At 41.6% G+C, this 13220-nt stretch overlaps 1 protein-coding gene across 1 annotated transcript; it reads right to left on the bottom strand.

The window, feature by feature from the left end:
• Window positions 1–1362: 1362 nt before the first annotated feature.
• Window positions 1363–6467, bottom strand: TSPO (translocator protein). Its single transcript, XM_085324423.1, has 3 exons — window positions 6240–6467; window positions 2986–3124; window positions 1363–2104 (listed from the first exon to the last, which is right to left on the bottom strand). Exons 1-3 carry the CDS (start codon window positions 6425–6427, stop codon window positions 1931–1933), a joined length of 501 nt encoding a protein of 166 aa, XP_085180549.1. The 5' UTR covers window positions 6428–6467; the 3' UTR covers window positions 1363–1930.
• Between the last annotated feature and the right edge of the window lie 6753 nt (window positions 6468–13220).

Raw genomic sequence — 13220 nt, 5'->3', positions numbered from 1 at the left:
AATGAGAGTAAATTTATAAAGTAACATAAATATCATCTAAAACTGCTGTGTATGCAGAAGTTACAAAATTTCTGTTGTCCATTAAATAGGCAGTATTTTTTTTTCTARATGGTTGCAGCAATCAATCTGCTTTAGAGCAAGATGCAAATATAAAACTGTAAATGTTCTAAACCTTGCTTCTAGTATGCAATGAGTTATCCTTCRTGTGCTCAGGAGGGGAGAGGGATGTTTTAGGCTAATTCAGGCACTTAATATGAGTACTTTAAAATTATCTTCTGCAGGCATCTACTTATTTTCACTTAGTGAAATGAGCTGGGGCGGGGGAAGTCTTGTGAAGGTTCAGTCACTGCATAGATGGGGCAGAAGAGAGGTGGACTGCACAGCCAGAAGCAGCACCAAAAGCCATATTCAAGTCTCCTGTTCATGAGTCAGAACTTTTAGACTCCTAATTTGAATTGCGATTAAAGAAACAGGTTAACACTTGCTGTAGATGGTGTGACTATTCTACCTTTCTACAGAAAACCATTCAGCTGTGATGCAGAATATAGTAATAAGTGCTTGAGACTAGACATAAGAGGAYGTATGGGCTGCTCAGCAGGTCTCTTTCTGGTTTCTAGGAGAGTAAAAGGCATTTCAGGTAAMCTGCCTGCAAAGTAACTGAAAAGCAATAACAAAATGACTGTGGGCCTAGAGTAAAGGCAAAGCTTTCCCTATCACAAAGGGAACAAGGATGTCGGATGTAGCAAACCAGGAGAATGACTTAAAGCAGCATATCTGCAGTGGACCACAAGCTGTGGGCAAAAATAGTTCCTCTCTTCTTACACCCTTAGACAAAAAAAATATTTAATAGGACAGCAGCCTATGTCATAACATTGGCTGCCATAACCCTGAAGAGAAGAAACTTGTGTTTCTGTTTTTAAGCAGCTGAAGTGAGAAGGCACAGGTGAGAGATGCCATGGTAGCTGCAGGGCCCATGCAGGCACTGCTGTATTTGGAAATGGGTAGCAGACCCATCTGTGGCCTGGCAGCTGCCTCCATGCTGGAGGTTTTGTGGTGATCTGGCGCTGTGCTGAGGGTCCAGGCAGGTGCCTCCATCCTACTGCTGGGCTAGTGCTGCTGGCAGTAACTCAGAGGAGTGTTCTGAGGGGTACTGAGTATTGGGATGCTCTCCGTTTCTGGCTGTGTGCATCAAATCTACTGTGGGTTTTTCTTTTTTGTTTTTTTTTTTTCCTTTTTTGTCGTGCTTACTGCAATGGTGAGAGGAGATGAAGGGCCTATCTTCAAGGCTACAGCATCCTGCTGCCATTAGCAGCTTTCTGTTTAAAACTGTTTAAAAGCAATAAAAACAGAGAAGCAAATATAGTAAGTTATATGAAGTTTAATACATATAGCTGACCTTCAGATTATACTATGGTTTAAAGTGGGAAGGCACAAATTCTGAAAAAGATTTGATCTTAAGTATTTCCAGAATATAATGATTGGAGGACAAACACCTGGCAGCTCTAGTGGGATGAGTACTTCACCACACTAAAGCACTGTCTAGTGGAAAACATATAAAAGATTCAGGCCATAGTTATGTTTGTTGATTGTTGACTTCTACCTCTGAACATAGTGAAGTTGTAATTTGTGCTCATTTTTAGTTAAAWTGCTGTTGTCATACAAACTGTAATGCTATAATATAGAAAAACTAGTATTTTYTTAATCACTATCTTCTATTGTGCTATAAAACTCACCAAGGCATGCACCTTGTGACTTTGTGACTTGTCTAGTAAAGACACATKTGTTTTGAACAAGTACTGCTCTGTCAAAAAGTAATTAGCAGTCACTTTGCCTAATAGTGTTAAGTAGTTCAGCTAAAAACACAGGAAGGTGATTTTAGAAAACTTTAAAAAACATCTTTTGGCTGATCTCTCTCTCCTAAGAGAATTCTTTATTCAGCTTTCTTGTTGCGATTGTCCTTCCAGATACGGTAGTTGAGCACAGAAGCCATGGTTAACCAAGCTAAATAAGGAACCATCAAATACGCTGCTGTTCTGTTGATGTTATACCAGGAAGCAGTTGTAGCTGTTGCTGTACCAGTGGTGAGTAGGAGAGTCACCAACCCCTGAAACACAGAAATGTCATTAGTACTCTACTTGTTGCATTTTCTTGACTAGACAGGATTTATATGGATCTTTCTAAGTTGTTTGCATTGGCACTTGCWGGATCCTTCTGTGAGCTGTTCCCTGCTCTCAAAGCTAGCCTGACTTAGCGAGTTGAGTTGACTCACAGGAAGATCTAACAGGCACAAGAATGGTCACAAAAACTCCATCTAGGAGCAGAGGAGGGAGAATAAAACGCCTTCCACCCCCTTTTTTCTGGCAGCAGGAAGACTATCACCCCTGTATGACTTTGAGCAAGTCACTTTGCTAGGTAACTTCCCCTCTTTCTGTCTGATACTGCCTGTAGAGATGTGGCATGGATGAATTAATGACAGATAGCAAAGTGTTCCACTGTTACAGCATTACTTGTTTATTTGGTGGACCAGGCAAATCATTTTTATTTTTATTGTTAGTTTTTATCCTGGAGGCTATCTTTTTTCTCTGCAGACTACAGAAAATTAGTCTTATCTAATATGGTACCGATTAGCTGAGTAATGTTATGAAACATTCTTATTGCAGCTATTTGCCGAAGAGGTACCTAGGAATTTTGCTAAAGCATAAGCRTTTACTCTTTTAGTTGCACAAAGCTCTTATCAAAAGGTGACAGAAAGAGTTACTTGAAATCTAAACATTTAATGATGCTTTAGATAGGTAAATTCTCTCAGGCAGTTGCAAGCATGCATTGAAGAGGATTTTCGATAACTACTGGCCAAGTCATATTCTATACCAATAATATGAATCTGGATTATTTTCAAGGAGGGAAAAAATACAACCCCAAACTTACCGTAGCATCTTGTAAAAAAAAGCAGAAGTCTATGCTTAAGAAATTTGTTTTTCCACTTACCCATCCCATTTTGTGAGCTCCAAAAAATATGGGAGTCCATGCCCAGTTTAATGCCAGCTGCCCTGCATACAGACCCAGGGGAACCACAGACTTTTCGTTGAAGCCCCCCAGTTCCTTCCACACCAGGTAGGAGCCATATCTRAAGAAAGCAAACGTAAGATGTAATTCTGCACATTGGCTAGAAAGCAACTGCAGTCTTGGTCAGATGAAATTATTTCAGTGTCAGAAGTCTAACTGCATTTAGAAAAGAAGATCTCATATGCTGCAGACAGCAGTATGGAGAGAGGAGTTCCCTGTGTAGCTAGAGCTCTCATTTCTAGGTGCAGAGAAGCAGATAACATACTGCATTTCAGTCTTTAAAGAGAATGGTGTATTGAAATTGAAGCAAGTCTAGGGCTTGAATGGAAAAGGTAAGTCTCCAAATTGTGAAGAAACTGTAATTTCAATAATGGCAGATGATGCTTTAGAATAGAAAGAAACTGATTTTCAAATGGTTGAAATGAAGATAYGGGAGAAACAGGAATTGAAGTGCTAATGAGCAAAAYGAGTAGCAGCCCMAAAACAGGTAAGTATGGTGTGGACRGTGTTAGAGCATAAGSAATCCCATAATCAGATTTTGGAAGGGAGGAGACAAAGATGAGGGGAACAAAGATCTTAGGATTTTCAAGGAAAAAAATAACAGCAAGGAGCACTCTTCCTGTCTATGGGATCCTGGCTACTGAAGGATCTTCCAGCCAGGTTGGAAGATTCTGAACAGATGATCTTCATGCCACCAGACAGTCTACTGGAGGGGTCCCTGAACAAAAGCTGCCAAAGAAGAGAATCCTTTGTACTTGAGAGGTTTACTAAGSCAAGGTTTATTTTTGCACTTAAGAAGCCTGAATACAGCAGGGAGCAGTCAGTTTTGTTCTGCTCATTTGACTTTGACTTTAGGTATTAGCTAGATTTCAATCCAGATGACTATCCAGCCCTTCCAAGAGACCATACACTGCCCTGGATAAAATGCCAATATCCTAAATTATATCCACGTTTCAGTATTTGTACCCAGAATACAGACTCCATCTTGGTAGCAATGTGAACTGAACTCTGTACTGTGCTGGACAGCAGGGGGCTCAGACGGATGTCACGGTGGAGCAAAGATGGAGGCCAGTTTTTAAGCATTATGTGTTCTAGTAGCAAACATCTGTATGCATATTTGCATAAGTTTGTCTGCAAACAGTATTTTTTTCCCCCATTTGGCTTGGTTGATGACCCAAGATTGCTTCCTGGCCATTTCTTTCATAAGAACTAAACCAGACAGCTTTGGCAGTTTGATTGCACGAAGTAGATGGTTTGGGAAAGAAAGAAAAAAGGATGAGAAACTTCACATTTTCTCTTCCTAAAAGGCATCAAATCTGCTCCTAAGTGATTTAAAGAGCTCCAGTGTGTGCTTATGGTTATTCACAGATCTAACTTTCACTTCGGAACAAGATCATGATGTAYAAGTCTGCTAAGGAAACTAAATGTCAGAAAGACCATCATGTAAGCTTATTATTTTCAGTTATTTCTTGCTTTTAATGTATTGATTCTAAAGGAGTGAGATGTCTTGATCATTCCAAGGAATGTGAGTGCATGATGGTTTACAGAAGGAAAGGACTGGTTATAATCACTGAGGAAAAAGACTCGGATTCTATACGTTYGGTACATAACCTAGAGCACCCACCTCCGAATACACTGATATTGTGATACTGTCAAAGTAAATGACCAGTTGTCACAGCTGGATTTTTAAAATGTTTAGCTTGATATCCAGGTTTATGATGAGGAATCCATAGCCACTGGGGATTATGAACTGAGCAATGTGAAGGACACCCTTCAAGGAAAGGCARCGAGCTCTTGTCTCATTGATAAAGGCATCTTTTATTGAATCATAGGACAACAGTGCTCTGATTCCAGTATTAACTCCCTGAATATACAAGAGGGAAGAAGATTTTTWAAAAAATACTCTGTAGAAGAGGAGAAAGACTACAGACAGAAAAGGGGGCACAGCACATGAGGCTGCAGAAACTACAAAGCTTTTCTTGAAAGACAAGGAAACCAAGAGGAGAGAAAGTGTGGGAGAGAAACTTTAGCATTCAGATACGTTTTCAGATACACTGTATCACTGCTATATTTTATATCAGACTGYGCTATTTAAGATAACCAGCAGGGTGACTATGTAATCTCAACTTGGAAAAGAGTTGATCTCTCTGAAACTTTCTTTGGTTAAGCCAGTGCTATACACGAGGTAGGAATCACTTAAAGTGCAGTGGCATAATGGAAGAGRTGGCAGTGGTAGGATATAAAATGCATACTGTGGCCCCAAAATAATTACTATTGGTTTAGCAGTATTAATGAAGAAGTGTGGGAGGGAAACAAACCACCACTTTGTACTTGGYACTGCACCAGCCTCTGTTCAGGCTCTGATAGCAGTGTGCCACTGCACTCTCTGACACTGCTCAATAGGAGTTAATAATAARAACATGTTATGTTGGGAGAGGGGAACTGCTAATTCTGGAGTAGTCTGTGAGGAATATTATAACTGCACAAACACGCAACAACAATCTCCAAGGGCAACCTACCTCTATAAATGATTTTGCTACATCTTATTAAAAGTAACAGCTGCCAGAATATAGTAATATTAAATGTTTAAGCTACCTGTAGGAATAGTATTTGGCCTCATGATATCCTGTTCATTTGACAGTAATCGCTGTATTGTCAAGTATTTTAAACTAGTTAAATAAGGCAGGCGCTGGTTTCACACATTTAGAGTTTTAGAGCCTGGCAGTTTTATTTCAAAATATATTTCATATATTTGTTTTGATTTTGGCTGTTTTTAACTGAGCTCTGTCAGAACAGTTCCATCCCAATCCCCCCTTTTTTTTTAATTTTAAAATTACTAAAGGACATACGTAGAAGAGATCTTGGGGCTGCCTGGCTCCATCACTGCACAACTTGGCATGTCTCCCCCTCAGAGTGAATGAGGAAAGCTAATTAATATAATTAATGGCAGCTTTTCAAACTCCTGCTTTTGATGTACATGCAAAGCAGTGTCCTATCAAACCCACGCACAACTCCCAAAACATGTTTCTACCTGCTGAACAGGTAGCGTGACACAGTTTCTTACATATATAGAGCCACGGGAATACAATAATACAGTTTCTGATCCAGCACAGTACAATAAGCAACTTAAGGTACTAACTTAAGGTAAGTGCCTTAATACAATGTGAAAAGCATACCCCATGGATGTATAGAGAGTTCCCCAAACAGGTGCAAACACCCAGTTAGGTGGACGCCAGGATGGCTTCTGTAGAGATTCATACCACACTGGGATCTCCTTTTTGGTTATCTTGCCTCCTAAGAATCCTCCTGCGTGGGGCAAGAGTGTGAAACCCACTGCTGGGACCCAGYCTGGTACTGCCTCCATTGAGATGGTGAACCTGAAACAAGCACAAACATGTTGATTGGCAAATTGATTTTAAAATTAAGCTAAAAAAAWCAAAAAAAAWCAATTTTTAACAGATTTTAAAAATACACAAAAATGTAGGGTCTGATCCACAGCCTAGTCTTGTCACTAAGAAAGACTGCAGCCTGCAGGAACCTATCACCATTTTTTTTTTTTTTTGGGGAGGCCTTCAGTTCCCTCTARGCCTTGTGCAGTATACTCCATTAAGAAATTTGTATTGCTGTATTCACCAAAATGGCATGGTCTCAGTGGAATGGTCAAGGGCAAGGAAAGAGCGTGTGCTTACCTGCCTGCAAGCAAAATAATTTACGTAGACCCTGTATGCATTTTTAGCCTCAAAGGATGCGGAGGATGATCAGTGGCTAGTAAGACTGAGCTGGTAAGTTACAGACATTTGAGAAGCCGCTTCAGAAAACAGTACAGAGAGGATAGGCCCCGAAATGATGTTTTGCTAAACAAGGAAGGAGATCTCAGTGGATAAGTGGGTAYGCCAGTGGCTTCTTCATGAAGTATTCAGTCAATTGCCACAATCTTGACTGGCAAGCCCATGAAGTGTACTCAGTTAAATCTGCCTWCAGAAACAGGACTAAGTAGGTTCCTTGTTCTGGTAGGCTGAACTGGTTTAGTTTGAGCACAGGCTGCAGTAAAAAGGGTAAGCAAGAAAGCAGGAMCAATCTCCATAGCAAGCTTTCTGGCCAAAATCCAAAGGCTACAGAGCAGCCGTGTTTAGCTTGCTAAAGTGTGAGCAGATTAGAGGTATGATGAAAAGGGCAGAACCACAACACTTTATTTTTCAAACATAGAGTAGCCAGATACACCCAGTTCCTGTTCCTCTGTTATGCAGCAGGGAGAGAGGGCAGGATGGAGTCATAGAAGATACTGCAACAGCCCAGTGAAAGAAAGGGGGAAAAGCAACTGTGAAAGCTGCAGCAGGAGCAAATGCCACATTTTGGAGCAACCAGCATGTCAGAGGAAAGTGTCTGGAGCTCTTGCCTTGCCCTGTGATTAAAAGCTTTTGCTGGTGTGGTTACGTCTGCTGGGATGAGGAAGCAGGAAGTGGAGACAAGGAAATCACACTTTTAACAGCTGTACTTAAACCAGCAGGAAATCGTGCACAGATGACGTTACAGAGTCGCAGTTCTGGTGCTGTGGRTTTCTGTTTGGAGCTCAGGTACAAGCTCAGCCGGCAAGAAGGCCCTCTTACATTGCCATTTTTGTCTCTCTACTCAGGGGTCTGTCCCTACAGCCACCCGGTTCATAAAAGAGATTTTGGTGGCTGAGACCATAAGCCAGATTGCACGGGGTCAAAAKGAAATCCTGGTGATAGAAGCAGGGCGAGATTTTGAAGGCAAAACAGAGTCTGGAGGGACTGGAAAAGCACGCAGGCTCGCAAGGCATAAACAAGAAGGGGCAAGCAGGCCTGCCTGGGGAGAGCCGCGGGAGGGGAGCGAGCAGGCGCGCACAAGAAGAGACAGCAAACAAAGTGGTGAGACAGTCAAAAAGGGAACAGAAGAACAAGCAGAGGAAAAAAACTGAACCGAGGTCGGGTAGAGGAGGAGGAGGGAAGATAAAGCGCTGGTCTTCTGGAAAGGTATCTGTTAGGTCTTGGGGGTGGAGGGAGGATGGCAAGGGAGGGAGGCAGAAGGCTGCAGAGCTCGTTACTGTAGTCGCTGCTGCYGCGCGTCCTGCCTTGGCTCTTCTGCGCTCTGTTTGGCCGGGGCGCAGAGAAATGACCGCCTTCCCCTCGGCCTAGGTTTGCAGCGTTACTTTCCCGAGGGAGCAGCCAGCTCCGCTACTTGTCGCAAACACAGACAGCACCACAGGCTTTGCATCAGGGCGAAATCCTGTGTATGTGCAGGAACCACCAGGTTTAAGGGGAACAGGAGCTCCCAGCACAGTGAGCCTCTCTGGCCACCTTCAGCTGGCAATTCCCAAGGGATTAATTTAGCAAATTAAAGCAACTAAGCTTTTTAAGCTCTTTTTTTTTTTTAAAAAAAAAAAAAAGACCTTGCCATTTTTCACCCTGCTGCCTTTGCTGCCATTGCAGACAGATGCTAGGCTCCGTTTTTACCCGTGCTGATCACTGTCACTGTAAAATGCCAATAAATTAAAAAAAAAAAAAGAAAAAAGAAAAAAAACTAAGGACCCAAAGGATGGGACAGGTATCTAGTTTATACTGGGTTATTGTTTTTTATGCTTTGTTTGCACATACTCACATCAGAGTAGTTTCTAGTATGTATTAAACAACTAGACTTTGTCAGGTGTTCTTTYTTCTGTGCACTTCTCCCCAGGAAAGAAAGTCTTTTCAGAAAGTGTTTTGCTCTCTGAAAGTGCTAAATACTAAAAAATACTCTTCTGTAGCAGTCATTAGCACATAAATGACGTAGAGGCGAGTCTGTCCCTCTGCATGTTGGAGAAGGAACGCTGGAAGCAGCATGAAGCAAATCAGRCAGGAAAACAGAATTGGGGAAGGCAAAAAGCAGGGGAACAGGACATTGAAGCTGTGCRTGAACAGGAAAAGAGAAAAATTAAAGTGAAGAGACTAGACACGCTGGCTTGAACTGAATGTTGACATCCCATTCTTGTGGCTACTATTACTACTAATTATATAGTCTTGTTTTCCAGTGGTATTTCTCAGTATTTTGCAATGCTTGGCAAGTCCTATCTCTTGCATTGTACCAAGAAGAAAGAGGTAGAGGCACACGTACAAAGGCATGCAGCAATATCAAAATATGCTGGCAGGCTCTGCTTAGTAGACAACAGCTGTTGGCAGTGGGAATTCCTGTATTTAATTCCCAAGAAATTAAGTAATAGTATCAATATCTTATTAAAAATGGGGGGCAATAGCTAACTCAGAGAGCAGCACTAACTGATTCTGGAAGAAGCTGTGTCCATCTTTCTCTGGCTACTTGCTGCAGGTCTTGCACAAGAGAGAAAATAAAAGACAAGGATGCACTGGAGATTCCTCTTAAAAAGTCAGCAACAAAAGTAATGAGAAATGTTCATAAGAAAAGACGCAATCTATAAAATCTCAGTGTGAGGGTGAGAGAGCAAGAAGAGAAAAATTGTTAGGGGCCTGCATGATACACCCTGGATCTCAGAAAAGCTTGTGCAAATACATTTCAGCTGYGACCTTTCACCACATGCCGACTCACAACCCAGCCTTGCCTTCACCCTACTGCTCACTCAGTGCTGTTTACTAAGGCCCAGGACATTTTTTTGAAAGCAGTGTAGTCACAAGAGTATATAAAAGACTGTCAGCCCTGACTTTCTTTTACTGGAGTATTTTATCCAGTGTAACTTTAATTACAGGTTTAGGTTCATAGGTTTAGGCCTGTAAACCTTGTAAGTTTGTATGTTTAACGATGATGGGACAACTAAGATTATTTTTTTTGCAGTGAGTAATATTATGGTATTGTTTATAACTACCTAGGGAATTAAGGGCTTTAATTTTTTGATGATTTCAGAAGCAAATCTGGGGACAAATGAAAGTTCAAAGCTACTCTTARGTCAGCTGAGGTTATGGGAAGGATGAAAGGATACAACAGAAAGGACCTCACAGCATCCTTCAGCYGCTTGCTTTGGAGGCTTACAAATGCGCAGGGGCTACATTTGGAAATATCAGACTTTTAAGATAAATCAGTTTTCCTTTACTAGTTTGTTTTGTTTGATGCGCATGCTGCCTTTTTAGCAAGTGCCGCGTTTCTTATCACCAAATAATTTCAAGTATTTGCACCAGTGCCTCTGGCTGCATCTGTGTTACTSAAGCTACAAATAATTACTATGTTCCCAGTCACAACCCAGCTCAGTTTCAGGGCGAGATCCAGTTGCATAATRTTCTTGCACCCCAATCTCCCCACTATAGAAACCTGGATGTGTGTGCTGGACGGCACCTGCAGCAGGCARTCTTAACACTGCTCCTAAAAGCTACCACAGTTGGAAATCTTTTCACCCCACACTCACTTAACTTGCTCATTCCCGATTCCACCTCCTATCTCTGCCCTGCAACATTTCCTTCATCATGCGGCCCACTATCTGCCTAGCCCCCGTCTGACCTCTGGCAATTTCAGCAGTGCGGTGTGAGGGCTGCAGCAGGCCAGTTTGTGTTACAAACATGTTAAAGTACTTTCTCTGGGTATTCAGAATAGTCAGCTTCCACAAGGACAGCACCAGCTACATAAGGTAACAGGAGGAGGAAGTGTAACACATAAAAAATCAGACGTAAGCTTTCCTTATTCGTGCCCCCTCCATGGCACACAAAAACGAGGTGCAGGAGRAGACTAGATGCAGCATGGCAGGTGGAGGGGGTTTGCCTCAACCGGGTGAAAAATGAACTAAAACACTCTTAGCTTCRCCAGGCCCTCCTGGGCTAGGGAGCCAGGCTCTGAAAGCAAGACGGGGACCTTCCTCCTCGCAAGCCCATGTATCCCTGGAAAACGTTCAGGCTGCTGGAAGAAGAGGGAAAGAAAGGACGGCTGCTTTCCTTGCATGGGCTTTTTTATCCCTATTCTGATAAACACCCAGCTAATGCCTTCCTTGTGCAACTCGGTGCTGGCTACCACATTGCATGGGGTTTAAATGGTAGATATCACATTAAAAAACATGGAGGGAAACACCTTGGCAAGGCTAAAATACCCAAGGAGTTTGGGAATGGCTAGTCCTGGTCATTTTGAGGTAGAAACTTGAGAAAGCACTAATGGAGAGTAAGGGGGTCTCCAAGACATACTCTCTCCCTCTYATCCTCTACTGTATATTTTTTGAGAGCAGATAATTTTCCACCCAGGTATGAGAGGCACCATGGTAATTTTCCAGGAAGAAAAGGCTCCTTCACAGATAGCTGTCAGAAGAATTAAAAGAATACATATTTAATTTGTACTGATAAACCATTTACATGTCTGCTGTGGCTCTATAACTCATGGGAAACTGCGACACTGAACACAAAGTTATGAAACAGTCCATAACACAGAATACAGCTACCTGAAAAAAGCAATCTTAATCTTTGTTATATTATTCTTGACAAAAAGCTATAACATTATTAGGTATATCTTTCAGAAATACAGGAGTTTTTAAATCCTTGTTATAAATAGAATTTATAAATAATATGTATTTACATAGATTTTATTTATACAATATAAATGTAACAAAAATGTGTATATTTATAATTGTATTTATAAATAAAAATAAAACTGATGGTATTTGTTTAAGGATATAATGTAATATCAGTATATTCATCATGTTTAGAGACATCATAAATCACACTCTCCCAGTTACACTTCTTTTARAACAGCAGTGTGCAACCTGTGCAATTAAACCTATGATTTACTGAAGTGACCAGCTTCACATACAGTGAATAGAAATGTAAAACCAAATCTTTCCAAGTTATGATTGTTTCCTGCTTGATCTCTTCCAGTGTATGCTGGTATAAAAACTTTGGCAGTTGGCACATCTTAAAGCCAAACATCCTTCTGACCATCCGTCCCAGAGAGCTACCTTGTGCCCTGCTGTGGACTTTTCTTCTCATCAGTCCTCCCTCTGGAAACGTCATCAGTGCATATTCTTAAAACATCTGTGTTACTCCACATGCTGTCCAGCCTGGCTCTCRTCAGACTGACAAACTTCTGACACAGTAGTAATAATAATAAATAATAGTATTTTCTCATTCACTCTCCTTTTGAGTTGGCCTGAATGAAAAGCCAGCAGCATTTCTTGCTGTTCTCATCCATTTTTTATTCTGCTGGCTTGGATTAATACAGTTTCTTTTGTTAAACTGCTCCGTGAAGACTGACTCACGGCTTGGTACTGTTTTATAACCGTAAGTGCYGCAAAACCATTGCACAACTCCAGCTTTGGCATGGCGACTCTTACTTTTCGTTCAATAGTCCCGGCACTGGGGGCTGCAATTAACACGCTACGTTTGGCCCTAAGTTGTCTCTTAAGCGTTACCTGGAAACACGGAAAGGCGAGCCCGTTCCTGTACCCCTAAGGGAGCGCCCGACTAGGAGCAAGAGCAACTTCCAGCGACGCTGAAGGCTGAAGGACAACGCCTCCAGGTAAGCACCTTTCTGAAGTACCCATCGCTCGACGGGAGACGTCGGCAGAAGGCGCGGGGGTCGAGGGACGGCAGGCACCCTCGGYGCCAGGAGGGAGGCCGCAAGCGTGCCCAGGTCCTGCCGCAACGGGACACCGCAAAATCCACGGGCCCAGAGACCCCGTGATCCCGTAAATCCCTGCTTTACTTCCTCTCTTTTAAACCCGTGGGCTCACCTGGCATTAATCCTCTCTCTCTGTCGGAGTTCGAACTGTTCCAGTCCAAACTTCACTAACAGAAATATTTTTTTTATATATATATATATATATATACATGTATATATATATATGTACACACACACATATAAACACACACAATACATGCATATATGTATAATATATACTCATTTATATGTGTGCATATGTATGTGTGTATATATGTGTGTATATGCACATATGCCTATATATGTATATATATATAAAACTACAACCGAATATGCCTAAAATGTTTACTATCCCGTGCCTAGCGCTTGCAGCCCATCCCCGCTCTTTCTTGTGGGATGTTATATATTGATATATGTATGTCATACACATATATTTATGCACATATATGCGCATAAACTATGTATATATGATATATAAATACACACAGATTTACTCTGAACTTTTATACATTATATAACACATACAAAAGTTAAGAGTAAATAAGACCACTGTTAGTCACGTC

Source organism: Rhea americana, unplaced genomic scaffold (genome assembly GCF_003343005.1).
Source record: "Rhea americana isolate MKP2758 unplaced genomic scaffold, rheAme1 scaffold_91, whole genome shotgun sequence".
Classification (NCBI taxonomy): Eukaryota; Metazoa; Chordata; class Aves; order Rheiformes; family Rheidae; genus Rhea; species Rhea americana.
The sequence above is the reverse complement of the archived record's forward strand: the minus strand, read 5'-3'. Positions and strand labels throughout refer to the sequence as shown.